Source organism: Lutra lutra, chromosome 1 (genome assembly GCF_902655055.1).
Source record: "Lutra lutra chromosome 1, mLutLut1.2, whole genome shotgun sequence".
NCBI classification, from domain to species: Eukaryota; Metazoa; Chordata; class Mammalia; order Carnivora; family Mustelidae; genus Lutra; species Lutra lutra.
The window spans coordinates 119,561-146,205 of record NC_062278.1 but is presented as its reverse complement, the minus strand read 5'-3'; the positions used below and the strand labels follow the sequence as shown (position 1 = coordinate 146,205).

The 26,645-nt window shown below is 53.9% G+C and overlaps 3 protein-coding genes across 11 annotated transcripts in view; 1 reads left to right on the top strand and 2 right to left on the bottom strand.

Annotated features, from left to right (window-relative positions):
* The window catches only part of DIP2A (disco interacting protein 2 homolog A), a 97,244-nt gene extending 93,683 nt beyond the window's left edge, over positions 1-3,561 (top strand). For all 4 annotated transcript variants that reach the window (XM_047717712.1, XM_047717722.1, XM_047717693.1 and 1 more), the window contains 3 exons: positions 816-990; positions 1,109-1,232; positions 1,675-3,561. In XM_047717712.1, the coding sequence (XP_047573668.1) occupies positions 816-990; positions 1,109-1,232; positions 1,675-1,927 (552 nt within the window). In that variant the 3' untranslated portion in view covers positions 1,928-3,561. The remainder of the gene's footprint in view (positions 1-815; positions 991-1,108; positions 1,233-1,674) is intronic.
* A 97-nt stretch (positions 3,562-3,658) lies between these two features.
* On the bottom strand, positions 3,659-9,466 carry LOC125087790 (vegetative cell wall protein gp1-like). The gene is made up of 3 exons (XM_047708455.1): positions 8,266-9,466; positions 3,929-4,024; positions 3,659-3,672 (listed from the first exon to the last, which is right to left on the bottom strand). Exons 1-3 carry the CDS (start codon positions 9,464-9,466, stop codon positions 3,659-3,661), a joined length of 1,311 nt encoding a protein of 436 aa, XP_047564411.1.
* Positions 9,467-11,498: 2,032 nt separating this feature from the next.
* Positions 11,499-17,707, bottom strand: S100B (S100 calcium binding protein B). Of its 6 annotated transcripts, none has more exons than XM_047717599.1 (4): positions 17,581-17,697; positions 16,255-16,305; positions 15,034-15,218; positions 11,499-12,472 (listed from the first exon to the last, which is right to left on the bottom strand). In XM_047717599.1, the coding sequence occupies exons 3-4, from the start codon at positions 15,169-15,171 to the stop codon at positions 12,332-12,334; spliced, it is 279 nt and encodes a 92-aa protein (XP_047573555.1). In that variant the 5' UTR covers positions 15,172-15,218; positions 16,255-16,305; positions 17,581-17,697; the 3' UTR covers positions 11,499-12,331. The 6 variants fall into 6 exon arrangements, with proteins under 6 accessions (XP_047573555.1, XP_047573578.1, XP_047573568.1 ...); XM_047717622.1 differs by having other exon boundaries at positions 16,259-16,305; XM_047717612.1 differs by having other exon boundaries at positions 16,140-16,374; positions 17,581-17,689.
* Positions 17,708-26,645: the final 8,938 nt, after the last annotated feature.

Below are 26,645 nucleotides of genomic sequence, written 5' to 3'. Positions count from 1 at the left end.
GGCTCACTCATGGTGGAAGGGTCTAGGCTTCCAGCGCCAGGCTCCGTAGGTGTGCACCAGGTGGGCACAAGGACCACCGTGCTCTGCCGTGTACCGCTTCCGGGGTCCCGGGTTTCTACCAGATGCTACCCAGTTTATCTGATGGGGGCCTTCCGGGGTCTCTCAGTGTCCTGATTAGAAGGTGTCCTGGTCCCAGGGCTGAGTGTAGTCAGCATGGGGCCTCCCCTTGGCCCTCCCCCTTCCTGGCCAGCTGGACCCCGGCCTGTTAGAGCAACAGTTTGGCCCCATGGTGCTCATGGAGGGTCTGTGCCAGGCTGAGAACCTCCCTCTCAGGGCAGAAGGCCCTACTGGCTGCCCCGTGCCCTCTCTCAGATCCTGTCTGTGGGGTGTCTGGAGCCAGGTGCTCAGTCTGGGGAGCGGACTCTGCGTCCTAGATGGGCCATGGTTAGAAGGATGTGCTAGGGGACCCTGCAACCCTCAGTGCCGATAACCTGTGTGTGGCTGATGGGAGTGTCGGTGCACGTAGATGCGTCGTGTCCGCCGGGGAGTTCAGCGGCCACGCCTGCTCCTGGCACCTGTCCCCGAGGGACATGCAGATGCCCCCAGCCCTCTCTCACCGTCCATACCATCTTACTCTCCACAAAGGAGAGGAATGCTTCACCTGCTTGCTCTCCGTGCCTGTAATTTTAACTCGTTCACAAGAGAAAACATCTCCCTCTCCTGCTGCCTCCACTCACGTTTTCTTAGTGCTCTGGGCTCATGGCGGCTCCAGGCGTGGTGAGGGGCCACCACTTGTCGTCCTCTGGGCCCCACAGATCTGGGTGAGCAGCCCCCATAACGCCACCGGCTACTACACGGTCTACGGGGAGGAGGCTCTGCACGCCGACCACTTCAGTGCCCGGCTGAGTTTTGGAGACACCCAGACCGTTTGGGCGAGGACGGGCTACCTGGGTTTCCTCCGAAGGACGGAGCTCACCGATGCCAGTGGAGGTGAGGCTTGGCCCCAACATGGCCATGGCGGTGCCCATGTGCGGAGGCGCCCGGGGTCCCCGGTGTCCCGCGGGTGTCCCCCGGGTGTCCTTCTGAGGCGTGCGGACCATGTTCACAGAGCGACACGATGCGCTGTACGTGGTTGGGTCTCTGGACGAGACTCTGGAGCTGAGAGGAATGCGCTACCACCCCATCGACATCGAGACGTCCGTGGTCCGAGCCCACAGGAGCATCGCCGAGTGGTGAGTGCCCTGCTGCCACCAGCAGCCCCCCCGGGCCGCTCGAGGGCTCTCTGCCTCTCATCCCCATCCGTCTCAGGCCACAGATCTGGCTCCCAAATCATGAGGCCTCTCAGTGGTCCTGAAGTGTTCTGCTTTTACTCTGAATTTTTAAATTTCAATGGTCTTGACTCTTGAGGTCTTCCCTTGGTAGGAAGCTTGAACTGGGTCAGGTCAGCGTCAAATAAAACCCTGGGTTCTCATCCAGGACCGTAGTCAGAGTAGAGATTCCTAGAGAACGCGTCTGGCCCAGTCCTCCCCTTGGTGACGACATCACGCTGTGGGGTGGTGTCGGCGAGCGTCCGCGGTTCGTCTCACCCTCTGTGTTTGGCCCCTTTTCCCACGTGTTGTGAGGCCCGGAGGCTGTGCCTGCTGCCGTGTGACTCCACCTGTCTTGTCCCTGCAGCGCCGTGTTCACCTGGACCAACCTGCTGGTGGTGGTGGTGGAGCTGGACGGGCTGGAGCAGGACGCGCTGGACCTGGTGGCGCTGGTCACCAACGTGGTTCTGGAGGAGCACCACCTGGTTGTGGGCGTGGTGGTGCTCGTGGACCCCGGCGTAATCCCCATCAACTCGAGGGGCGAGAAGCAGCGCATGCACCTGCGGGACGGCTTCCTGGCCGACCAGCTGGACCCCATCTACGTGGCCTACAACATGTGAGCACGGCCGCTGGAAGAAGGGCCCCAGGCGTCCTGAGCGCTGTGCCCTTCCCGCTCTGCTGGGACAGACCCATCTCCAGGCTCCCCAAATCTCACGTTAGAAGCCGCTTCCTGGGCCGTCTGAAGAAACGTCTCCTCTCTGAGGACATTCAGGAGAACAGGAATGTCAGTACTTGAACGGAGGGCTGCCTGGGGGAGGCAGGCCCGGCTCAGGGTGGGAGGGATTGCAAGTGCGCTACTGTGTCGCGAGTTTGCACTTTTTTTAGGCTAAAAATATAGTTCTTGATTTTAAAAATTCAATTATTTATTCCCACTTCCTGTATAGACCTTATGCCGGGAAGAGCTTGAGGCCCCTGTTCCGTGCACTTCACTTCTGTTTCGCGGGGAGGAGCCGGGGGGATGAGGGGGTCCTGGCCAGCCCCCCGACTCTGCATTCGCAGGGCACTTCCCGCGCTGGCTCGTTGTGCAAACGCTGAGCACGCGTGTGCCCAACCGTCGCGCTTGTGGTCACGGAGAGCCGAGAAGCGCGGGCGGCCGTCAGGTTAGATGCCTGCTTTCGGGTGGAGGGACCAGCATTTGGTTTTCGGCCTCCGTCCTGGGTCTGTAGCTTCATGCTGTCCAGTTAACGTCCTTGTTTTCCCGCCGGCGCCATCTCAGATCTCGCGGTCCATGGGATTGTGTTGGATCGTTACTTTTATCCCTCTTCAGCGGACTCGGAGGCCTTGGGAGCAGCCCCCGAGGCATCAGGTCCTCTGTGGCGTCCGTGAGCCCCCTGCCGCGGTCAAGGGGCCATGGACAGAGCCTTGTGTCCCCGCCCCCTCCTACGGACCCGGGCTCTCCCAGTTTGAGTGTGTGCCTATAAAACTTGGCCAAACCACATTCAGTTATTTTATTCAAACTTGGTGAAACTGACGGATCTAATATTATAAGAAACCTAAATCAAAGAAGAGAATGTAAAACCCTTTAGATACATATAAGAATTTGAAGCAAAGCTCAAATCTAAGATTATTTTTATATAGCGATTAAAGAGTATGTTATGAAGTCATGGGGTTTGGGGGGATTGAGGGTGGGAAAGTTTATGAGTTATGCATGCTTCCTAGGAACAACCAGGTGTTTCTGGAATTAGCCTGGAGCAGTGCCTAACAAAGCTATTATTAATTCTCTTCCATCTTAAATTCACCACCGGATGGGTCTGGCCAGCCGGGCCGACTCTGACATCTCCTGCTTGGCTACAGGTAGCTCGTGCGTATTAGTTCCGTTTGCCTGTGGTGTTGTTGTGGCGGAATGTGTTACGACATACTGGAATTCTAACAATCCTGTTGTAATTATGTACATAATCTGTATAACTTACTGTTTGACGTACAGGGGCTCTAGCACTGGACCAGTGGACATTCCTCGTACTAGAATGCCAGCAGGGAAAACTACCTAACCCTGATCTTAATGTTGTAGTTTTATAGCAAACAAATACTGTAAAATTTTTGTATCGAGAGGTCAGTGGCAGTAAGACAAAGTGTCTTGTAAATTAAGATTTCAAGAAGCACATTAAAATGTTTTAAAATTGCTCTCTGGGAATTCTGTATATCACACTAAAATTTTTTTATATCATTATGTTAATAAAAGGTATTGGCTTTGTAATTCTGTTCTTTGAAATGTGTGAAATGTTTTTTAAATAACTCCAAATAAGATGTATTTTATTATGCATTCTTTTTTCTAAATATAAAAGCATTTATGCTTACAGGATAAGATCTACAGAGCACATTAAAGTGTGAGGAAGAAAAGTAAGATCTCCTCTTACCCTACCTACCTCCTGGTAATAGCAGCATCTGCATTTGATGAAAATCCTTTCAGGGATTAATTTTTTCTTTATTAAAATTTTTACAAAATTAGGACCATATGCTTTTATATCCATTTTTGTACTTAATAAATTACAGACTTTTAATCTGTCACATATATTCCTCTACATGTTTTAACCACTGTGTCCTCTGGCTGTGCCGTGACTCACAGCTGTTTTGGTTCTGCTGTCTGCCGGTGTCGGGTGACACGGACAGCACCGAGTACCCGCCGTCCACAGTGGCAGCCACGGTCTCTGACGAGGTTCCTGCCGGGAGAGTGACCAGGGCAGAGCTCATCCCCGTCTGAAAGCCCACGTGGGGTGGCCTCTTTCCGGCAGCCACCAGTATGGGCCACGGACCCTTGGCTGACGTTAAAAGAAGTCCTTGCCAAAATTGATAGTCAAATAAGTGTCACGTCTGGTCATGTTAAATATGTTTTCATGTGTCGTCGTGATTTCTCATTTGATTCATTCTGTTCAGATCTGCTGACTCTTTGTGCTCAAAGTTTTTTTGGCTAATTTGTAGGAGCCATTTTATATTAAGAATTATAACGTCCGCATATACAGTCCATACCGTGTCTAGTAGGTCATTTGCATCTTGATACTGTTTGCTTTAATTTAGGGTTTTAAGATTTTTATTTATTTATTTGAGAGGGAGACACAGAGCTAGCATGAACCGGGGGGAGGGGGGCTCGGGGGCAAGGAGCAGGGAGGAGAGGGGAAGCAGGCTCCCTGCTCGGCAATGCGGGACTCGGTCCCAGAACCCTGAGATCATGACCTAAGCCGAAGGCAGAGGCTTAACCCACTGAGCCACCCAGGTGCCCCAATTAAGGTTGTTTTTTAAATGTTCTAGTTATTTTATGCGAAGTATGGTTACTTTTGCTTAATTTCAGATTATGAATATAGCTGATTTGTTTCAAAGTGATTCTACTGGGACGGTGAGCATAACCACAATCTCTCCTCGTGGAATGGAGCCTCTGTTTTGGGTGAGAAGCCACTGAGGCAGGAGCCTGATCCTCCTTGGCCAGCTCAGAAGCTCCTGGCTCCGTGCGGGGAGAGGCAAGCTGAGAAGACCCGAGGGTAGGACTGCCCCCGTCTGATCACCAAGCTCTGAGAGTGGGTCTGTCCCTCAGAAATGGGCCATTGCTCCAACTCCAGGGTCTAGAACCCTCGCCTGCTAGGGGAGGCAGGCTATAGGACAGGTAGCTCCTCGGTTCTTCCCAAAGGAACTGACTGCATTTGCTTCAGAGCATGGAGAAGTTTGATCATGAGGGCACTTTTTTAAAAAAAGATTTTATTTATTTATTTGACAGAGAGAGACACAGCGAGAGAGGGAACCCAAGCAAGGGGAGTGGGAGAGGGAGAAGCAGGCTTCCTGCCAAGCAGAGAGACTGATGCGGGGCTCGATCCCAGGACCCGGGCATCATGACCTGAGCCGAAGGCAGATGCTCAGTGACTGAGCCACCCAGGGACCCACAAGGGCACTTTTTAAAAACAGTAGGAGTTGTGGCAAAGGCCACTGGAAAGAGATTCAGAGATTCAGTGAAGGTACTGGCTGAACCACAGGCTGGCCAGCAAATTTGCAGGAGAACCAGGAAGAGAGACTGTGGGGAAGAGCCCTTCTGGGGTTACGATAAATCCCAAACACTGAACTTGGGTGCTGTTTTCTCAGTGAATCCCACATTGGGTCGAGTTAGGCTCTAGAGCTGTCCACACGTCCGCCACCCCAGCATTGTTGAACAGTGCAGCAATCAGGGGGCCTTGCAGGAGCCTGGCAGCAGCAGGTGTGCTCAGTGGAAGAGACTAGGGTCCTGCCCAAACCACTGGCATGCCCGCCACACGCTTTAGATTCAAAGGTAGTAACAGACTGAAAGTAAGAGAATGGAAAAACGTAATTCTTGCTAATAGCAACTACATGACAGCTGAAGTGGCTGAGCTAATATCAGATAAAATAGAGTCTAACACACACACAAAAATTTGCTGGAAGAGATGAAGAGGGACGTTGACAAAGGAATTCCTCAGGAAGGCCTAATAATTACAAAAATATATGCACCTAACCGTAATAGATCACCAAAATACACAGAGCAGAGATCGACAGAAACGAAGGAAGAAGTGATAATTGAAGCCTTCAGTGCCCCGTTTTCTCTCTGTGGAATAGAATAACCAGGCAGACGACCAACAGGGACACAGACCTGAACAGCAGGAGAAATCATCTGGACACAGGCATGTACAAGACACTCCATTCAGGAGCAACAGAGTATGAATCCTTCTCAAGTATGCGTGAAAATTCTCTAGGCTAGGCCATATGCTGGCCATAAAACACACCTCGGTGAATTTTAAGAAGCTAAAAAAATCACACAAAGTATGATCTTTGACCACAGTGGAACAAAATGAGGAATCAGCAGGAAAAAAATTGAGAAACTGACACATCCCTAAATAACCAAAGCATCAAAGAAGATATGAAAAGGGAAATAAAATACTTTGAGATGAATGAAAACGAGGACAACATATCAGAACGTATGGGATGTAGCTAAAGCAGTGCTTAGAAGCACATTTATAGTTGTTGATGCCTACATTCATTAAGAAAGAAGGTCTCAAGTCAATAACCTAACTTTCTACCTAAAGACACAGCAAAAAGGAGAGCAAACTAGGCCTAAAGCAGGAAGAAGAAAGGAAATAATAAAAGTAGAAGTTAACAAACAAGCAACAGGTGGGGCGCCGGGGTGGCTCCATCGCTGAGGTCTGCCTATGGCTCAGGTGATGATCCCAGGGTCCTGGGATCGAGTCCCACGGTAGGATCCCTGCTTGGTAGGGAGCCTGCTTCTCTCTCACGCTCTCTCTCTCTCAAGTAAATCAAGTCTTTAAAAAATAAATACGTCTTTTAATATAATAATAATAAACAAGTAACAAAATCCAAGAAACAACTGGTTCTTTCAAAACTGACAAAACTTAGGTTGACCGAGAAAAAAAATAAAAGACTCACGTTGCTAGAATCAGAACAAAAGGGAGTACTACCGACCTTCTAGAAATCAGCAATATTCCAAAGGAATACTATGAATAATGGTACGGCAGTAAACTAGACGAGTGGACAGGTTCCTAGAAAGACACAAATGACAGACCCTGACTTAAGAAGGCGACAATCTGAACAGACCCAGCAAGTAAAGATAACGAATAATTGAAAAACCGCCCACCCAGATGGCTTCACCGCTGAAATCCACCAAACATCTGAAGACAATTTAATACCAGTTCTTCACAAAACCTTCCTGGAAATAGAAGAGGCCAGTATTACCTGATACCAAAACCAAAGACATCACAAAGACCAGAAAACGAAAGGCCAAGGTCTCTTACAAACATGGACAGAAAAATCCTCAAAAAAAAAAAAAAGGGTGGAGGGAGTTGGGGGAAAAAAAGCAAATAAAACCCATCAACATACAGAAAGCTACAAAAGAATCATATACCATAACCACGTGGAATCTACCCCAGGAATGCAAAGCTGTCCTGACATCTGAGACTCAGTCAAGGTAACAATGTACCAATAGAGGGAAAACCCACCCCGCCTGATCATTCTCAACAAACGCAGAAGATCGCCGGACGCACCGGCACTCCTGGAGTAGAGGTCGCTTCCCAGGAGAAAGGGCACCCACAGCCCCGGCTAACCTCATGCTTAATGGTGAAGGAGGGGCTGCCTCCGCCGGAATCAGGACTGTTCCTCAGGGTGTCACGCAAAGTGCGGCCACCAGAAGAGGAGGTGGGACCCCTCCGGGTTAGACCCACACGCCAGCCAACAGCCTTTCCTGACGGGGGCAGCTGCGGTCTGGGGGCCCTGCTCGGCCCTCGAGCGCTGGGGATGCTGAGTTCCCCCCCGCCCTCCTCCGCTCTCGGGAGGCCCACCCTGCCGGGAAGACGGCACAGTTCTAGAAGGACCTCGAAGGCTGATTGCGCTGTTTTTTGTTTTTTGGTGTTTTTTTTGTTTTTTTTTTTTTTTTTAAGATTTTACTTATTTATTTGACGGCGATCACAAGCAGGCAGAGAGGCAGGCCGAGGGGGAGGGGGAAGCAGGCTCCCCGCCGCGCTCGGTCCCGGGACCCTGGGGTCAGGACCTGAGCCGGAGGCAGAGGCTTAACCCGCTGAGCCCCCCAGGCGCCCCTGGTACCACGTTTTGCTAATCTGGTCTTTCCTAACTTTCCGAAGACAAAATTCGCCTGAGTTCCTGCTCACGCAGCCTCCCAACCACCGGCGCCCGGGCCTGACCCACACGCTCCTGGGGGGCGGGGTGCGGGGGGCGGGTTGTGCCGGGAGCCGGGAGCCCGCGCCGCCCAGTGCTCCCTCCCGGGTGCCCACCCCCGCCCCTCCCAGGCGTCTCCCCCCCCACCCCGGGAGACCTACTCCAGGGGCCTCCCTGCTACGAGGGCCCCGGAGGTGGGGGGGGGGTCTTCGGAAACACGGGGCGTAGGGCTGTGCTCTCGGGGAGGTCCCCACCTCAGCCTCAGCCCCGGCTCTGCGCGCACCACCGCACCCCGCTCTCTGGGCAGGGCCGTCGCTCAGGAATCCTGCGGCCTTCCCCCAGCTCCTGCGCCTCGCGGGCTGGGAAGGGGCGCGCCCCACACCCCCGCAGGACGGGACGTGGGACCCCTCCTCTCCGTAGCAGGGAAGCCCGGCTGGTGTCTCGCCAGGACTGCGGGCGGGGGCTGGTGCGGCAGGGGCTGGTGCGGTGGGGCTGGTGCGGGCAGGGGGTGGTGCGGCGGGGCTGGTGCGGCGGGGCTGGTGCGGGCAGGGGCTGGTGCGGGCAGGGGCTGGTGCGGGCAGGGGCTGGTGCGGCGGGGGCTGGTGCGGGCAGGGGCTGGTGCGGCGGGGCTGGTGCGGGCAGTGGCTGGTGCGGCGGGGCTGGTGCGGCGGGGCTGGTGCGGCGGGGCTGGTGCGGCGGGGCTGGTGCGGGCAGGGGCTGGTGCGGGCAGGGGCTGGTGCGGCGGGGCTGGTGCGGCGGGGCTGGTGCGGCGGGGGCTGGTGCGGGCAGGGGCTGGTGCGGCGGGGCTGGTGCGGCGGGGGCTGGTGCGGGCAGGGGCTGGTGCGGCGGGGCTGGTGCGGGCAGGGGCTGGTGCGGCGGGGCTGGTGCGGGCAGGGGCTGGTGCGGGCAGGGGCTGGTGCGGTGGGGCTGGTGCGGGCAGGGGGTGGTGCGGCGGGGCTGGTGCGGGCAGGGGGTGGTGCGGCGGGGCTGGTGCGGGCAGGGGCTGGTGCGGTGGGGCTGGTGCGGGCAGGGGCTGGTGCGGGCAGGGGCTGGTGCGGACAGGGGCTGGTGCGGCGGGGCTGGTGCGGCGGGGCTGGTGCGGGCAGGGGGTGGTGCGGCAGGGGCTGGTGCGGCAGGGGCTGGTGCGGGCAGGGGGTGGTGCGGCGGGGCTGGTGCGGGCAGGGGCTGGTGCGGTGGGGCTGGTGCGGGCAGGGGCTGGTGCGGGCAGGGGCTGGTGCGGGCAGTGGCTGGTGCGGCGGGGCTGGTGCGGGCAGGGGCTGGTGCGGCGGGGGCTGGTGCGGGCAGGGGCTGGTGCGGCGGGGCTGGTGCGGGCAGGGGCTGGTGCGGGCACGGGCTGGTGCGGGCAGGGGCTGGTGCGGCGGGGGCTGGTGCGGGCAGTGGCTGGTGCGGCGTGGCTGGTGCGGCGGGGCTGGTGCGGCAGGGGGTGGTGCGGCGGGGCTGCGCGGCGGGGCGCTTGCGGTCATCCCGAGGGTAGAGGACCGCCCCCCGCAGCCCCGGGAGTTCGCGGTCCTCGTCACAAATAGGGTCCCAGGCTTGGCCCCAGGGCCTCCGCCCCGTCCGGGACACTCTCTGGGCGCTGTGGGGGAGCCGGGAGCCGGGAGCCGGGGCGCAGGAAATCGCGTGTGGCTGCACCGCGCGCGCCTCGAGGGGACGGAGGTCGGTTGAGACGCGGAGCGCCCCTCCTTGAGGCTGACGTCAGAGCTGCTCCCCCGTCCCCCAGGGCTCGCCTTGTCCCCGCCCAGCTGGGGATGCCGGGGCAGCTCTTGGTCGTCAGACCTGCTGCGTCTGTGGGGACCCTAAGTGGCCATTCACAGCACCAGACGCGGCCTGTGGGGCAAGACGGGTCCCACCCAGCGGAGGTCAGAGGAGGACGATGGGCCCCTTAGGACCAGGAAGCCCCCGGGATCTCTGCAGGCGGCCCTGCTTCCCTCTTTGGGGTAAAGGAGCACCCCTGGGTGCGGGATCCGGGGCCGGTCCACTGCAGCTGGTTCCTGTCTGGTCCGGAAGCCAGGGGGACAGCCCGGAGCTGAGTCCCCCTGAGCGGCTTGGATGGCAGTCGGCAAGGGAGCTGCAGGCCGGGACTCGGTCCGCCGCTGGCCATGGGGGGGGGCTGTCCTCTGCTGCCCAACGGAGAGCCGGACAGCCCAGAGCAGGCTCCCCTACTCCTCCCTGTCACTCCCTTAGAGGATGGAGGCCCCGCCGGCCTCCCACACCCGGTCACCCTCCGTCCTCCCCCCCAACTCCTCTCCACCCCTTCCCTGCCCCCTCCCCACCCCACGCCAGAGGACCAGGGCGGCTGCAGTCCCTCCTCCAGTGGACCGCACCCCCCCCAACCCTGCCACAGCCGCCCCTCCCTCTGCGGCAGCCTCCGGACCGCCTGTGGCCTTGTCACACCTCCTGCGTCCCTGATCGCTCTTCCTCGGCCCTTCCCAGATGAACCCATTTGGCGGCTGTACTTTACCGGCTGTTTTATTTTCAAGGTCGACATCTTTCAGGGCTCTCTGAGGCCACACGGTGGGACACGCAGGTGCCAGTGGGCGTGTGGGGAGCAAACCTGCCAGAGCCTGAAGGAGCCTCCCGGAGGCCCGCAGTGACACGGCCGTCCGGTCCGGCCGTGGGCCATGGGCTGTGGGCACGCCAGTGGGGGGGGGGGGGGGTCCCTGGAGAGGGTCCCTGGGTGCTGGTCTCAGTCCCCAGCTCCACACACCCACACAGCTGCATGCGTCTCGGACTCTCCCCAGCTACCCGGTCCCCGGGGCCCACGTGACATGCCCCCTCCCCAGTGGTCAGGCTGATCAGACCCTGGGAGGCGGCCTGGGGCCAAGCCGGCTGGAAGTCTGTGGCAGGAACCCGTGGCCAGTGGCTGTCCCACCTGGTATAGCCCAGCCCTCAGCTGCCTTCCTCACCCCCCACCTCCCCTGCCTCACCCCTTCACCCCCCAACCTCCCCTGCCTCACCCCCTTCCTCACCCCAGCTCCTCCCACCCCCTTTCTCATCCCACCCCCTTCCCACACCTCCCCACCCCTCTTCCTCACCCCTTGCCCCTCCTCACTCCCAGCTCCTCCCTCCCCCTTCCCCGCCCCCTTCTCTCTCCCGCCCCCACTGCTCTGGGCCCCTCCTCACCGCTCCCCCACCCTGCCCCATCTATGCTTGTCCCTTCACACCCCAGCCCTGCTCACCACGCCCCCATCCCAGTGTCCCCTGCCCTGTGCACCTGCCCTGGCTTCATGGAAGGCGCAGGAGCAGCATGAGGAGGCCAGGCTGTCTCTCTGCTCCTCCTTCCAGGCTGGCGGGCATTTCACTTCTGTTTTCTGTCTCACGGCTCGGCTCGGAGAACTGTCACGGCATTCTTTTTATTTAATGCGAACACAAGCAACCACCCGGCTTACGAATTTCCAAGTCTGTGCACTTAAAAGAAGCAGCAGCAGAAGGGGGTAGATAAGGTTCATGGGACTTTTCTGGGATGTGACTGTTAGTATTTATAAGTTGATGATGTGAATTACTTGAAACTGATTTATTTGAATTCGTGGATACCCAAGCACACAGCTCAGCTTTCCGCGTCCACCAACTTTGCCAACCGCCGTGGGCAGGCCCAGCCTCAGCACACACGCGGGAGGGCCAGGGCCCTTCCCAGACCGGAGAGGAGGCCACGGGAAGGGGGCCTGTCTGCAGAGAGGTGCGCCGTCCCCGCCACACAGCCCGTGGGGCAGCAGGTGGGAGCCGCGCAGGGAGTCCCGCAGAGTGTGGAATTCTGATCCTCAGTCCCGGCTAGAACCAAAGTGTCAGTACTTAACGGTTCGTGAGACACAGGCTTCCTGCAGCTCTGTGAGCGGTGTGTGCTCAGGACCCACAGCTCCCCGCGGGGAAGGGGACCGGCCTGTGGCCGCACTGTCTGGGGAGCAGGTGGCATGTTGGACCCCCTCACGCCCTGAGGGTTCATTTGCACGGAGGGTAAACCAATTTAAGGGCAAAGCTTTGCCTTTCTGACTCCAGGAAGCACACATGCCCAGAGCATTCCTGGGGTCAGCATGGCAGTCCTGGGTTGGGGCTCTCCACAGCCATGACGGTGGCCGAGCACGTGCTCCCCGGAAGGATGATGGCCCGGGTCCCACGCCCCCATCAGAGGACGTGTGTGCCAAGCAGAGCAGAAGGAACGATGGGGCCAGAGTCAGCCCTGGGAAGAGGTTGTCAACTGCTCGTTGACAAAGCAAGTCAAGCTTCCTAATTAGCTACAGCGCAGCGGGAAAGCTCCGTTCCTACTAGCTGCGAGCCTCGCTCTCTGCTTCCTGCGTGACCCTCGTCCCTGTCACAGCAACTGCTCTGCCGGCTCACTCGTGCTCAAAGAACTCGTGGCAGGCGGTGGTAACCATGGCAACAAAGGCCATAAATTCCTGGAAGTCACATTCGCCGTCTCCATCACTGTCCAGAGTTTCCATGACTTTGTCCACGACCTCCTGCTCCTTGACTTCCTACGAGATAGAAGAAAAGCTGCCCAGCTTGTTTTTAGTTGAAGTTTAGGGCCATCGAGACACGATTCATGATTAATCGTTGGCTGGCTTTCGTAATTTGTGCCGGAAGTAAGTTAAGATAGAAAATGCCCTGAAATACCAGAAAGGTGTTTCGTGTGATGGGGAGACTCTTGGCTGGGCAGAATCTCTGGGGGTCCGAGCGTCGGTTCCACCTGTAGGTCCAGGGGGACCCAAGCTGCTCAACAAAGATGAAATGGAACAACGGAGTGTGAACACCTGCCGCTCGCTCTCACTGTGCCTAAAACCAGAAACGCCCGGAGAGGGGATGCAGTCCAGATGCCGGAACGCATTGTGAGCAAACATCTTGAAAGAAAACATGAACTTTTGGTTCCCCTAAGTGTTTCACTGCTTCTGGGAGTGGAAGTCCTTAGAATGAAAGTTTTCAGTGGGTTTTCATGTTTCAAAAGTGGGTTTTTGGGGGCACCTGGGTGGCTCAGTGGGTTAAGCATCTGCCTTCAGTTCAGGTCATGATCTCATGGTCTTGGGATCGAGTCCCATATCAGGCTCCCTGCTCGATGGGAAGCCTGCTTCCCCCTCTCTCTCTGCCTGCCTCTCTGCCTACTTGTGATCTCTGTCAGAAAAAAAAAACCAAAACAAAAAACCTACAAAAATGGGGTTTTTTCCTGGAGTGACTCTTGGGAACAGACCCTAAATTTGTGAAGTCCTGTGTTCTTTCTGGGTGTCAGGGGACTTTCCTGCCGGCTCTGCTGACTGTCACTGCTGCTGAGCGAACGGGGTTACAGGTCCCAGGGGGCAGACACTGGGCAGGGCTTTAGGCGCGGTGGGAAGAACATGGCACCAAACTTGCACGGACAGCCTACGTGCAGGCTGCTGGGAATCGTCAGCTGCGGGGCGGAGAGCTTGGCCCGAAGCAGCTGGGGGCACGTCCATATGCCTTGAAGAGAGCATATGTGCAGGACAGACTGCAGCGGGGGCTGGGTGGGACCTGGAGACGTCTGCTAAGATGGACGGGAGGGACGCTGTTTCGATTACGTTATAGACTCACCCCCAAACCGAAATTACCCCAATAAAACCAGGTCAGCTAATGTTGATGATCCCTTGATCCACTTACCATGAATTATTTGTCTTTTATAAATTGTGGTTCCCACATGCTAAGCTTTCTCTGTTTTAAAATCAACAATTTGTGATGAATGATTATTTTATGTAATTTATATTATTTTGTAATAACTTTGTCATCACTAATTACTGATAATTGCTTGTTGAGCTGTCACTATAGGTTCAGCGCTTGACAAACACTATCTCCTTTCGCCCTAGAACCACCCTCGTCTACAGAAGAAACTGGGAGTTGGGGCCATCAGGTTAGAAGGTGGGATGGGCGGGGAACCGAGCGCACCGGTGGACAGCGGCTCGTGACCCCGAATGCCTGAGAAAGCCCCAGAGTCAGCCCCAGAGATGCCCCCCCCGCCTGCTGGTGCGTCCTGGGGTTCGCAGCGATGGCGTGTTTTGGTTGGGGTGCGGACAGGAGCACCGCGGGCGGCCCTGCAGACGGTGGGCTCAGGAGGGCGGCTCCACTGCCCCGGCCGCGGGGCCACACCGGGTGTCCTGGCACCGTTCCCGGAATTAGCGCTTGGTCAGACCCTGGCGCCTTGGTTTGATGTCTGGCCGTTTCCTGTGTGTGGCCTGGGTTCTGGGCACGAAGGGAAGGTCAGCAACCAGCGGGACTGCAGTCCGTGGTCTCAAGGGCACCGGACGGGGCGCAGTGCAGACAAAGGCTGATCTGAGGGCAGTGGGGACGGGGGCGGCTGTGGCCGTCCACGCACCAGGCCGGGCGTCCCAGAAGTGGGGGCCGTGTCCTCGGGCCTGTGTCTCCCCGCGGTGAACACAGGACGCCCTCAGTGACCACTTGCTGAGTGAAAGGCGTCTGGAGGCTCCCCGGTGGCACCGATCGTGCAGCTAATGCGGGCACAGCCCTCCCAGACCAGAGCTCACTTCTAACCTCTTTCTCCTGTGTGCACTGTGGCCCAAGTACGTCATGAGGACACTTTCCATCCCACCCGGCCCTCATCACTGCTGTAAACCTTCCCATTTGTCGGGAAAGTCAGCATTATCTGCAACCTGTGCTTTGGCCTTTGAGACAGCAGTTTCTCCTGGCTGCTCCTACTATACATGAAACATGAAAATGAGAACGGGGGCATCTGAGCTTGCCTCTAAAATGGGGGTTCACTGCGGTGCCTGGGTTGTTCAGTGGGTTAAGCCTCAGCCTTTGGCTCAGGTCATGGTCTCAGGGTTCTGGGATCGAGTCCTGCATCGGGCTCTCTGCTTGGCAGGAACCTGTTTCCCTCTCTCTCTCTGCCTGCTTGTGATCTCTGTCTGTCAAATAAATAAATAAAATCTTAAAAAAAATAAAATGGTGGTTCAGTTGCACCAACACGTGTGGAGAACACCAGAATCACCTTCAGGCAACCCAGAAGAGAAAGCGCACAGTGATTTTATGAGTGGACGGAGAATGGATAAACAGGATTTTAAAAAGCGAGACTCACCTCTAAAAAGTGGGGGAGCTCACCGTTGATGAGCTCCTTGAGTTCGGATTTCTTCAGCTTGTGCTTGTCACCCTCCCTTCCGGAGTACTGATGGAAGACATCAATGAGGGCCACCATGGCCTTCTCCAGCTCAGACATCCCGGGGTCCACAAAGGAAAGATGCCCTCTGGTGCTTTCTGCCTTGTTTGTGCACAGAACAGTTAACGCATTAGCTCTACAGAATTCTGCCCAGAGGAGGGGGCCAGACCGGCCTCGGCTCATCCCCCTTCTGGCAGGGAGCCGCTGTCCCAGTTCTCCCACCGCAGTGTAGATCCACTCCCGCCCGCCCCTCCCTTCTTCGTCCCTGCGGCCGCATCATCCGAAGTTCCCACGCGCCGGTTTGGCCCATGGGGGACTTCAGCAGGAAGACGGGCGGCGCCGTGAGGGGGTCTGGGGGCCGATTCCCGCTTCCTCCCCTGTAGGCCACACTCTGCCCTAAACGGGCTCCAAGACGAAGGCACAGAGAGCAGGGGAGCAAAGCGCTGACCGCCAGACATTAGAATTGACTAGAAGGAAGTAAGGTGACCAGGAAGAAAAGGAGCCTGCGGAGATCAATGGTGTTCCTGTGAGCCACCAGTAAGCAACTAGCGAACAGAGGAGAAAAATCCTGTTGGTAAATTCACAAAGCAGCACACGCATATTCAGAATAAGTTTAGCAAGCAAAGTGCAGGTCCTTCTCCAAGATTCTAAGGCTCGTAAAATGCAGGAACCTGCTTTCCTTTGAAATAATATGTAAACAACTCATGTTAAATACAAATCCTTAAGGGATTCTTTTTTGATGCGTGTGAGCCACACAACCGGAAACCGCTGGAAATCAGACAAGAAACAAATACGGCAGAAATGCCACAGATATTCTTAAACGAAGACCAGCATCTCAGTGACAGATCGAAGACGGCCCACCAGAGACAACAAGGTACCACAGGCCGTGGGGCTGGGCTGGTCTGGAGGCAGGACCCACAAAGCAGCAGGAGGCTGAGCCCGCCAGGCCCCTTGTGGTCTCCGCAGCCTCCAGCGGACCCGGCGGGGTCCCAGAGTCGCTCAGCTTCCTGGGGTCCTCTCCGCCGGACCTCAGACCGCGGCCTGAAAACGGGAAATATCTGTCTCATCCTGGGACTTGGGAACGTTTTACAAAGGACCGCCTGTCAGCTGTTCCACAAAACGGAGGCAGCCAGAGACGTCCACCGACCTCCGGCCTTGAGTTCCCATCAGTGAAGGGTCCAAGCACTGTCTCAGCTGAGAGTAGTTACAAAACTACATCTCATTGTTGAAAAATCACCCCCATGTTGGATACATCACTTGTATCTAAACAATATATTGGAGGAAATATTTAACACTTTATTTATTTCTGATTTTTTTTTACTTCTGATTTCTCAGAGGAGAAAGCATTGTGGATTTTTGTCTTGACCTGACCTCTGCTATAGTCACCTTACTAATAATCAGTATCCTTTGCTTTGCTCTTAAATCCCTAAAAATCAGATTTATCACACACGGATGGAACAAGTCAGATGGATTAAAATCTTTAACGTTAAAAAAAAATCTTTAACGTTTCATTCGTTCTTACCCTTTGCACTCAGGTTTTCAATTATTAATTTTGTTTTTTGGAAACAAAACAAAAAAACCCAAGAAACATTTGCATTATTCTGATGTTTCTCAAAGTCTGTGATCATTTGGGGAAGGAGAGGCTGACTTATTTTTCCATAAAGTATGACTAGTGGGATTTTTTTTTAAAGGAAAAGCATAAAACATATATTCCATGTTCGAAAGCGCCATATAATTGGAGTTCATAACCACACTGAAATTAATTAAAACGTTTTTCCTTTTAAATTCTTCCCTGCTTTAAAGCTTATCTTTTAAGAGAAATGGAATCAAACATCTGTATTTCCTTTCTGCTTAGTTCTCTGAACGTTGCTCCTGGGCCAGTCAGCCTCTTAGTCCGGCCTTAATCTCTCTGCGTGGAAAGCAAGAGGCTTCTGGGCTCTAAGTGCCCGAGGACGCATCCCTGGGACGTGGGAAGGGGCCCTACCTCCCTGAGAAGTCTTAACCCTGAAGAAAGTTAAACCCACCAAACCCCCAGTTTCTCTGACCCAGTTTGTCACCTCCCCCCCAAGCCCTCCCAGCTGTCCTGGACTTCTGGGTGGTCCAGGCCCTGCGACCCTGGAGGCAAACCCTGGGCCCGGACAGGAGCTGCGGGAGAGAAAATGCTCGTCTTCGGGGTGGGGCTGGCCGAGCTCAGGCTGCCGTCAGTCCCCCGGGGGGGCCTGAAACCCCTGAGACTTGGGGAAGGGGCGTCATTCGTCAGCCCTCCTGAGGCCACGTCCCAGTGGGCTCCGAGTGGGGACTGCAGCCCACTGGGGTCTGAAGTCCCGCTGGGTCAGCCGGGGTCACGTCCACAAGGCGGAACGGGAGCCCCACCAGCCGGCCTCAGGGGCCTGGGGAGTCGCCACCTCATTCCCAGCCCTCCTTCCTGCCCCCCAAAGAAAAGAGCAGGTTGTCCCCGAGGGTCCTCACGTCAGCGGCTGTGGGCTGCTCCGTGTCCCTCCGGGCTGTGCTCCTGAGTGGCCAGGCGGCTGCGGGGTGGCCTCTTATCCCTTCCCGGCCCGGCCCAGCCCGGCGGGTGCTGCACTGCAGGGCCCGCAGCCAAGGGGGAGGCGCGGGAGGGGGGTGCAGCTGGGGGCGGCGGGCGGCCAGGCCTGCACACAGGGCTGCATTGAGCCCGCGGCCACCCGGGGCCTGGCTCGGGAGCCAAGCCCGCACTCCAGCCAAGGAAGAGAGTCGGGGGCAGGAAGCCGGGCGTCAGCTTTCTGGGCTGCTTTAATTATACATGAAGATCGATAGGGCTATGAAGGCGAGGCCAGGGGTGGGGAGAGGACAGAGCCCCGGTCCTTGAGGCAAACAAAGCACATGCTCGGCCAAGACCGCAGCGCTTCCAAGTACAGGCTGAGCAGGGGCCTGGGGGCTGCGGGCTGCTTTCTGGGGGGGCCTCGGCACTGCCCCGAGCGCGGCCCCCAGCCCGTCCCTGCCCGGCCTCCCTCACCGCCCCCTGAACGGCCACCCCCGTGAGGCGCACACCTGCCCCCCGGCCCGCCCCCCGCATTGGGCCCGTCTCCTGACTCGGGTTCGCAGAGGCCACGGTCGCATCCTACAGGAGCCGCCTGTGGACACCGCTGTCCTGTCACCATCTGCTTCACCAGCAACTTCTTGACTCTTCGACACGTAGAAGTGTGTCCTGGACACAATGCTGGGCCGTGAGCCTTGGGGCTTGAGTTGTCCCCTCCTGGCCCCCAGCCTGTGCCCACACCTGCCTGCGTGGAACCTGAGTGGCCTGTGCTGGGCCTGCGTCCTCAGCTGCCCACGGGCTGCTGAAGGGCCCCATGCTGTGCGCGCCCCAGGTGGCAGGGCTTGTCCGCGTCCAAGGAAGGAGCGACTGGGCCCCGGGGCCATGCGCCCCGCGCTAGGGGTGGCTGGCCCTGTGCTCGCTCCGCAGCGCCCACGCCATAGCCTCTTCCGCAGGGGGACGAGGAATGTGGAATCTGCCCATCCGGCCGCTGGTCGCCAAGCACGGCGCCTGCCCTCGGGTTGCCCGCAGCACGGCCTCCCACCACAGCCGAGGGCACTGGTGCACCCATCCGGTGCCAGGCTCTGTGGGAGCAGAGAGTGGGGAGAGGGTGCTGGGCTCCGCGGTTTCCCGAGAGGGGAACGGTCACCTGGAAGAGGGGGGCTTTCAAGCGCTGGGGCCCCCGTGCTTCCTCGACGTTCCCAGCCCCCCGCCGCAAGGGTCCGGGGCCCAAAGCGCCTCTGTGGCCTTTGCACTCACAGCTCACGCCGGCTCCCTCTCCAGACTGCCTGGTTAGGGTCTCCTCTCGTCACCCTGGACCCCTGGGCTAGTCCTGCGTGACCGTCACATCCACGCCCCGCCCGCAGCTCCGGTCCCCAGGAGCGGCTCGCCCCGGCGCAGCGAGAACCACGTTCTCCAGTAGACCACGTAGCCTACGAGTGGCCCCACGCGTGGCTGCTGTTGGAACAGGCTCCTTACTTTCGGGGGGGGGATGGGATTTCAAAGTAGCAGATGGAGCTCCAGGCGTCAGCAGGCCTGGGTTCACGGAGATCTTTGGCTGCAGATGGCAGCCTGCTCGAGCCGGCCTTCACCCGAGCCATAGCAAAAACTCCAGGTCTGGGAACCCAAATCTGACTGGAACCACCACAGTGAGGGATCGCAGCCTCTCTCCCAAGTTCCCAGATCTATGTTGGGTCAAAACTCCAGTCTCGCGATGGAGGACAAGGCCCTGGACGGCCACCAGTACCATCAGGAAACTTCCTTCAGGCTGTCCCCAAGGCACCTGCAGCTGCTGGCCGATGTGCGCACAGAGTGGAAAGAGGATCTGGAAGGAAATTCTTGCGTCTCTCCAGGGGTAATCAGATATGGGCTCTGCGTTAGCGTTAACTCCTGGGGCCACAAAACGGCACCGTGGCCCCCCACTCCTATGTAGTGTTCGGGTGACAGAGTCTTCACCCGACCAGCTCCCCGTGGGACCGCTGGCGCAGGGACTCTCCGGGTCCTCATTTCTTTAGCTCCTGAATGTGTACTTGGAACAGACACACTCAGCTGCTGGCAGAGCCTTCTCAGGCTCCCTCACGCACAAGCGCAGGATCAGTAAGACAGAAGAACGGGGGGGGCGTCCCTAGAGCTGCCCCTTCTTATCATGACAGTGAACTGAGCAGTACTGCAGCCCTGGGAGAATTTTAGAGATTAGTGACGTCGTCAAAGAGCCGGTATAGACAAGGTGGTGATACCACAAACCCATTTAACCTGCCAGTGTAGCCTGTGTGGACACCGAGTGCATTGTGGAGGATGGAGACTGAACGGACGGGTCAACTGGTGACTTCATCTGGCGTCGCCAGATGGGCGTCTCTCTTGGAGAAGACCCGACACAGCACCTGACACTTGGTGTCAGCTGTTGGTCTGACTGGGGCCTTTTCCTCAAAACCACTTTGTCTTCGGTTGGTGATTTTATTTTATTTTTCAATTTAAATTCAATCAATTAACATACAGTGTATTACTAGTTTCAGAGGTAGAGGTCAGTGATTCATTAGTCTTATATGGCACCCAGTGCCTATCATACCCTGTGCCCTCTTTAATGCCCATCCCCCAGTTACGCCATCCCCACCTTCCCTCCAGCAACCCTCAGTTTGTTTCCTATGATGAAAAGTCTTCTTTGGTTTGCCTCCTTTTCTGATTTCTTCTTGTTTTATTTTTCCTTCCCTTCCCCTATGTTCATGTTTTGTTTCTTAAATCCCACATACGAGTGAGATCGTGTAATTGTCTTTCTCTGACTGACCGACTTCGCTCAGCACAATCCCCCCCAGTTCCATCCACATCGATGCAAAGGGCAGGATGTCTCCCTTTCTGATGGCCGAGTCACATTCCGTTGTGTAGACGAACCCTGTCTTCTCTATCTGTTCATCTGTCGATGGACATCCGGGCTCTTCCCACAGTTTGGCTATTGTGGGAGTCGCTGCTATGAACACTGGGGAGCAGATGTCTCTTCAGATCACTCCATTTGTATTTTGGGGGTAAATACCCGGTATTCTTTTTTTTTTTTTTTTAACTATTTATTTTTTATTTTTAAATTTTTTAAATTTTTTATTTTTTCAGCATAACAGTATTCATAATACCCGGTATTCTGATTGCTGGGTCGTAAGGCAGCTCTATTCTATTTTCAACTTTCTGAGGAACCTCCATACTGTTTTCCAGAATGGCCGCACCAGCTTGCGTTCCCACCAACAGTGCAGGAGGCTCCCCTTCCTCCGCATCCTCGCCAGCATCTGTCATTTCCTGATTGGTTAATTTTAGCCATTCTGACTGGTGTGAGGTGGGATCTCACTGTGGTTTTGATTTGTATTTCCCTGATGCCGTGTGATGTGGAGCACTTTCTCATGTGTCTGTTGGCCATCTGGATGTCTTCTCTGCAGAAATGTCTGTTCATGTCTTCTGCCCATTTCTGGATTGGATTATTTGTTCTTTGGGTGTTGAGTTTGGTAAGTTATAAATTTTGGAGATTAGTCCTTTATCTAACATGTCATTTGCAAATATCTTCTCCCTTTCAGTTGTCTTTCAGTTTTGTCGACTGTTTTCTTTGCTGTGCAAAAGATTTTGATCTTGATGAAGTCCCAATAGCTCACTTTTGCCTTTGTTTCCTTTGCCATTGGAGATGTGTCTAGCAAGAAGTTGCTGCGGCTGAGATCTCAGAGGTTTCTGCCTGTGTTCGCCTCTAGGATTTTGAAGGATTCCTGTCTCATATTGGGTTCTTTCATCTATTTTGAGTCTATTTTTGTGTGTGGTGTAAGGATATGGTCCAGTTTCATTCTTCAGCATGTGGCTGTCCAATTTTCCCAGCACCATTTGTTGACAAGACTATGTTTTCCGCTGGATTCTTTCTTGCTTTGTTGAAGATTAGTTGGCCGTGGAGTTGAGGGTCCGTTTCTGGGCTCTCTGTTCTGTTCCATTGATCTATGTCTGTTTTTGTGCCAATACCATGTTGTCTTGATGATGACAGCTTTGTAATGCAGCATGAACTTTGGAATTATGATGCCACCAGCTTTGGTTTCCCCCCCGCCCCGCCAACATTATTTTGGCTATTTGGGGTCTTTTCTAGTTCCATACAAATTTTAGGATTATTTATAGGAGGGCTGGGAGCTCATTCAGTTAAGCTTCAACCTTCAGCTCAGGTCATGATCCCAGGGTCCTGAAATTAAGTCCCACATCGGGTACCTTGCTCAGCAGGGAGCCTGCTTCTCCCTCTGCCTGCTGCTCCCCCTGCTTGTGCTCTCTCCCTCTGACAGATAAATACATAAAATCTTTATTTAAAAAACACCAAATTTTAGGATTATTTATTCCAGCTATGTGAAAAATGTTGATGGCATTTTGACAGGGATTACATTGAATGTATCGATTGCTCTAGGTATCACAGACATTTTAACAATATTTGTTCTTCCAATCATGAGCATGGAACAGTTTTTCCATTTCTTTGTGTCTTCCTGAATTTCTTTCACGAATGTTCTATAGTTTTCAGAGTACAGATCCTTTGCCTCTTTGGTTAGGTTTATTCCTAGATATCTTATGTGTTTAGTGCAATTGTAAATGGGATCAGTTCCTGAATTTTTCTTTCTTTTGTCTCATTGTTAGTGTATAGAAATGCAACTGATTTCTGTGCATTGATTTTATATCCTGCCACTTTGCTCAAATCCTGTATGAGTTCTAGCAATTTTGGGGTGGAGTCTCTTGGGTTTTCCACATAGAGTATTATGTCATCTGTGAAGACTGAGAGTTTGGCTTCTTCTCAGATGCCCACCCCCTTTTTTTCTTTTTGTTGTCTGATTGCTGAGGCGAGGACTTCTAGTACTATGTTGAATAGCAGTGTTGACAGTGGACATCCCTGCTGTGTTTCTTACCTTAGGAGAAAAGCTCTCAGTTTTTCCCCATTGAGAATGATTTTGCTGTGGGCTATTCATACATGGTTTTTATGATATTGAGGCATTTTTCCTCTATCCCTACAGTGTGAAGACTTTTAATCAAGAAAGGATGCTGTACTTTGTCAAATGCTTTCCCTATATCTATTGAGAAGATCTTATGGTTCTTGTTCTTTCTTTTATTAATGTATTGTATCACATTGATTGATTTGTGGATGTTGAACCACCCTTGCAGCCCAGGAGTAAATCCCACTGGTTGTGGTGAATATTCTTTTTAATGTACTGTTGGATCCTATTGGCTTCTTGGTGAGAATTTTTGCATCCATGTTCATCAGGGATATTCTCCTTTTTGGTGGGGTCTTTGTCTGGTTTTGGGATCAAGGTAATGCTGGAGTCATAGAAAGAGTTTGAAAGTTTTCTTTCCATTTCTTTTTTGGAAACAGTTTCAGAAGAATAGGTATTAATTCTTTAAATGTTTGGTAGAATTCCTTGGTAGAATTCCCATCCAGCCCTGGAGTCTTGTTTGTTGGGAGATTTTTGATCACTGCTTCAATTTCCTTGATGCTTATGGGTCTGTTCAGGTTTTCTATTTCTTCCTGTTTCAGTTTTGGTAGCTTATACGTTTCCAGGAATGCATCCATTTCTTCCAGTTTGCCTAATTTGTGGGCATATAGTTGCTCATAATGTGTTCTTATAATTGTTTGTATTTCTTCAGTGTTGGTTGTGATCTCTCCTCTTTCATGGATGATTTTACTTATTTGGGTCCTTTCTCTTTTCTTTTTGATAACTCTGGACAGGGGTTTATCAATCTTATTACTTCTTTCAAAGAACCAGCTCCTAGTTTCGTTGATCTGTTCTACTGTTCTTTTGGTTTCTATTTCATTGGTTTCTCTTTCATTGATTTCTGCTCTGATCTTTATTATTTCTCTTCTCCTGCTGGGTTTAGGCTTTCTTTGCTGTTCTTTCTCCAGCTCCTTTAGGTGTAGTGTTAGGTTGTGTACTTGAGACCTTTCTTGTTTCTTGAGAAAGGCTTGTCTTGCTATATACTTTCCACTCAGGACCAACTTTGCTGCATCCCAAAGATTTTGAACAGTTGAGTTTTCATTTTCATTTATTTCCACGAACTTTTTTCAATTCCTCTTTAATTTCCTGGTTGACCCATTCATTCTTAGTAGGATGCTCTTTAGCCTCCATGTATTTGAGGTCTTCCCAACTTTTCTCTTGTGATTGAGTTCTAGTTTCAAAGCAGTGTGCTCTGAAAATATGTAGTAAATGATCCCAGTCTTTTGGTACCAGTTGAGACCTGATTTGTGACCCAGGATGTGATCTATTCTGGAGAATGTCCCATGTGCACTCGAGAAGAATGTGTATTCTGTTGCTTAAGGATGGAATGTTCTGAATATATCTGTGATGTCTATCATCTGGTCCAGTACGTCATTCGAAACCCTTGTTTCCTTGTTGATCTTCTGCTTAAGTGATCTGTCCATTGCAATGAGTGGGTGTTAAAGTCCCATATTATTATCATATTGTCAATGTGTTTCTTTGATTTTGTTATTAATTGGTATATATAATTGGCTGCTCCCATGTTAGGGATATAAATATTTACAGTTGTTAGATTTTCTTGTTGGATAAACCCTTTACTTATGATATAATGTCCTTCCTCATCTCTTATTACAGTGTTTGGTTTAAATCTAATTTTTCTGATATAAGAAATGCTACCCCAGCTTTCTTTTGATGTCCATTAGCATGATAAATGGTTCCTCTCCCACTCTCACTCTGGAGGTGTCTTTGGATCTCAAATGAGTCTCTTGTGGACAGCATACTGATGGGTCTTGCCTTTCAAAACCAATTGCTAAGGCCCCCCAGAAACAGTTTGCTTTTACCTGGCAGGGCCAAAGGCAAACCCTCGGTGTTGTCTCAGGGACACATACGTTCTCCTGTTTGATGCCAGAATACTGTCTGAGGAGACCTTGATCATCTTGGCGGCTCACAGAGTAGCACGCTTGTCCACTGTACCGACGATAGTGCGCTGATGGGTCTTATGCCTGCGTAAGACATCTACAAACTGGACACTGGAAGATGAGCCCCACAAAACTGGCATGGCCAGACCCCCATGGCCTCTTCACCCTGGCTCTCTGGCACAGACACTACAGAAGGTGCACTCACATCCGCTTGCTGCCCACTCTGCATGTCCACCTTCCCTCCTTGCCTGGCTTATGCCCTGAAGGTCTCAGCCCCTTCCTGATGCCATCACCATGGAGCTGAGGCTTGCACCCATGATGGCACCCCAGCACCCTCTATGCACAGGCCCAGCAGCTCAGGTTCACCTGGGCTCCGTAAGGGTGTGGCAAGGACTGTGACTGGCTGAGATCTGACCCTGCCTGTGGGCTGAGGAGGTGGCATGTCGCTGCTTCACAGATGCTGTTAGAGGCCAAGGTTCTGCGTCAGAGATTGCTCAGGTGCTTCGGCAGAAAGCTTTGTGTTTGTGCGGGTCCCCTGCCCCCGAGTCCACGGCTGGGCCACAGATAGGCCTGGATGAGGGTGCATGCTGGGCTTGTGTTCTCAGAGGGCACGGGATTCGGGAGGACTCCCTGTCTGCCATCATATGGAGCGGTGATGACCCTGCCCTGCACCGTCTCTCCTCAGGAGTGCTCCCTGCAACCCAGAGAAGCTGGCGGCATGAAGAGCGGCTGGGGCCTTGCGTTCTGGGTGGGCCAGCAGTGGGCACAGGGACGCCTGGGCTGTGCTGGTTCTCCCAGCAGGCGTTCCTGCTGGCCCAGGCCTGTGGACCAGCTCTGATCTGTGCAGCCAGCACACCCTTCCCAACAGTACAAACCCAGCCTTGTGGAGGGTTCTTCTGCTCCTGGGATGTTCTCCCTCATCCCTGGGAGGCCCTTTAGATTTCTCTGTGTAGTCACTTCTTTGTCGTACTTTCATAATTCTTTATGTCAGCTTGGACTCAGACCAATGCACTAGGTAACAAGAAAAATTAAAAGGTTTTGTTAATTTTTTACCACTCTTTCATTACGCAAAAATGATTTCAAAATAAAAAAATATTTTAAGATATTATATGGAGGGGCACCTGGTTGGTTAAGTGTCTGACTCTGGATTTCAGCTCAGGTCGTGATCTCAGGGTCCTGGGGTCGAGCCTGGGATCAGGCTCTGTGCTCAGCGGGGACTCTGTTGAGATTCTCTCTCTCCCTCTGTCTCTGGCTTGTGCTCACTCTCTCTCTCTCTCTCTGTCTCTGTCTCTCTCTGTTTAAAATAAATAAATAAATCTTAAAAATTATATTATATGGAGAGAGTAAACTTGGTAGAGGAGACAAAATGGAGGAAAACAATAGCACTGTGCCTGAAATCAACAGCTATTTTTGAATATATAAACTCCACAAACTGCTGTACTATGATTTGTATTTTACCAATAGAACCCTTCTGACACCAAATGTGTGGGCTTTCCTCCTACATCAACTAGTTCTCTGACAATAGCCCTGTGTCTTACAGGTCAGTCCAGTACCGATGCCGTCTACCTGGAGTTGGCACAGACCCCACAGGGTAGGGCTCAGTCCCACAAGACTGCCCCTCCTTCAGACGAGTCCCTGGCCACACATGCTTCTGACTGACTGCCTACACACTGAGGGCTCCCATGACCCCCTCCTTCTATTCAGTAATTTGCTAGAATGGCTCCAAGAACTCAGGAGAACGGTTTTCTCGCTGTTATTGGTACAGATGAATTGGAAGAGATGCCGAGGGCAAGAGGAGGGGCGTGGGAAGGGATGTGCACAACTGTCTCTGCCCCTCCGCGTGTTCGACCTGGAAGTTCTCGGAACCCCATGCTCTTGATGGAGGTTCCCTTATGTCGGCATGATTAACTCACTGGCCATTGGGGGTTAATTCAATCTCCAGTCCCCCTCCCCTCCCTGCCAGGGGACGGGCTGAAAGGTCCAACCCACTAATCATGTGGTCCTTTCCTCCAGAGTCCAACCCCGAGTCCCCTTACTAACTTAATGCAGTGTGGTTGAAGGGAGCTTGTTACCACTAACAGAAGATGCCTCCCTGACCCCCCACTCAGGGTTTTAGACCTCTGCCAGGAACCAGGGGTGCAAAGA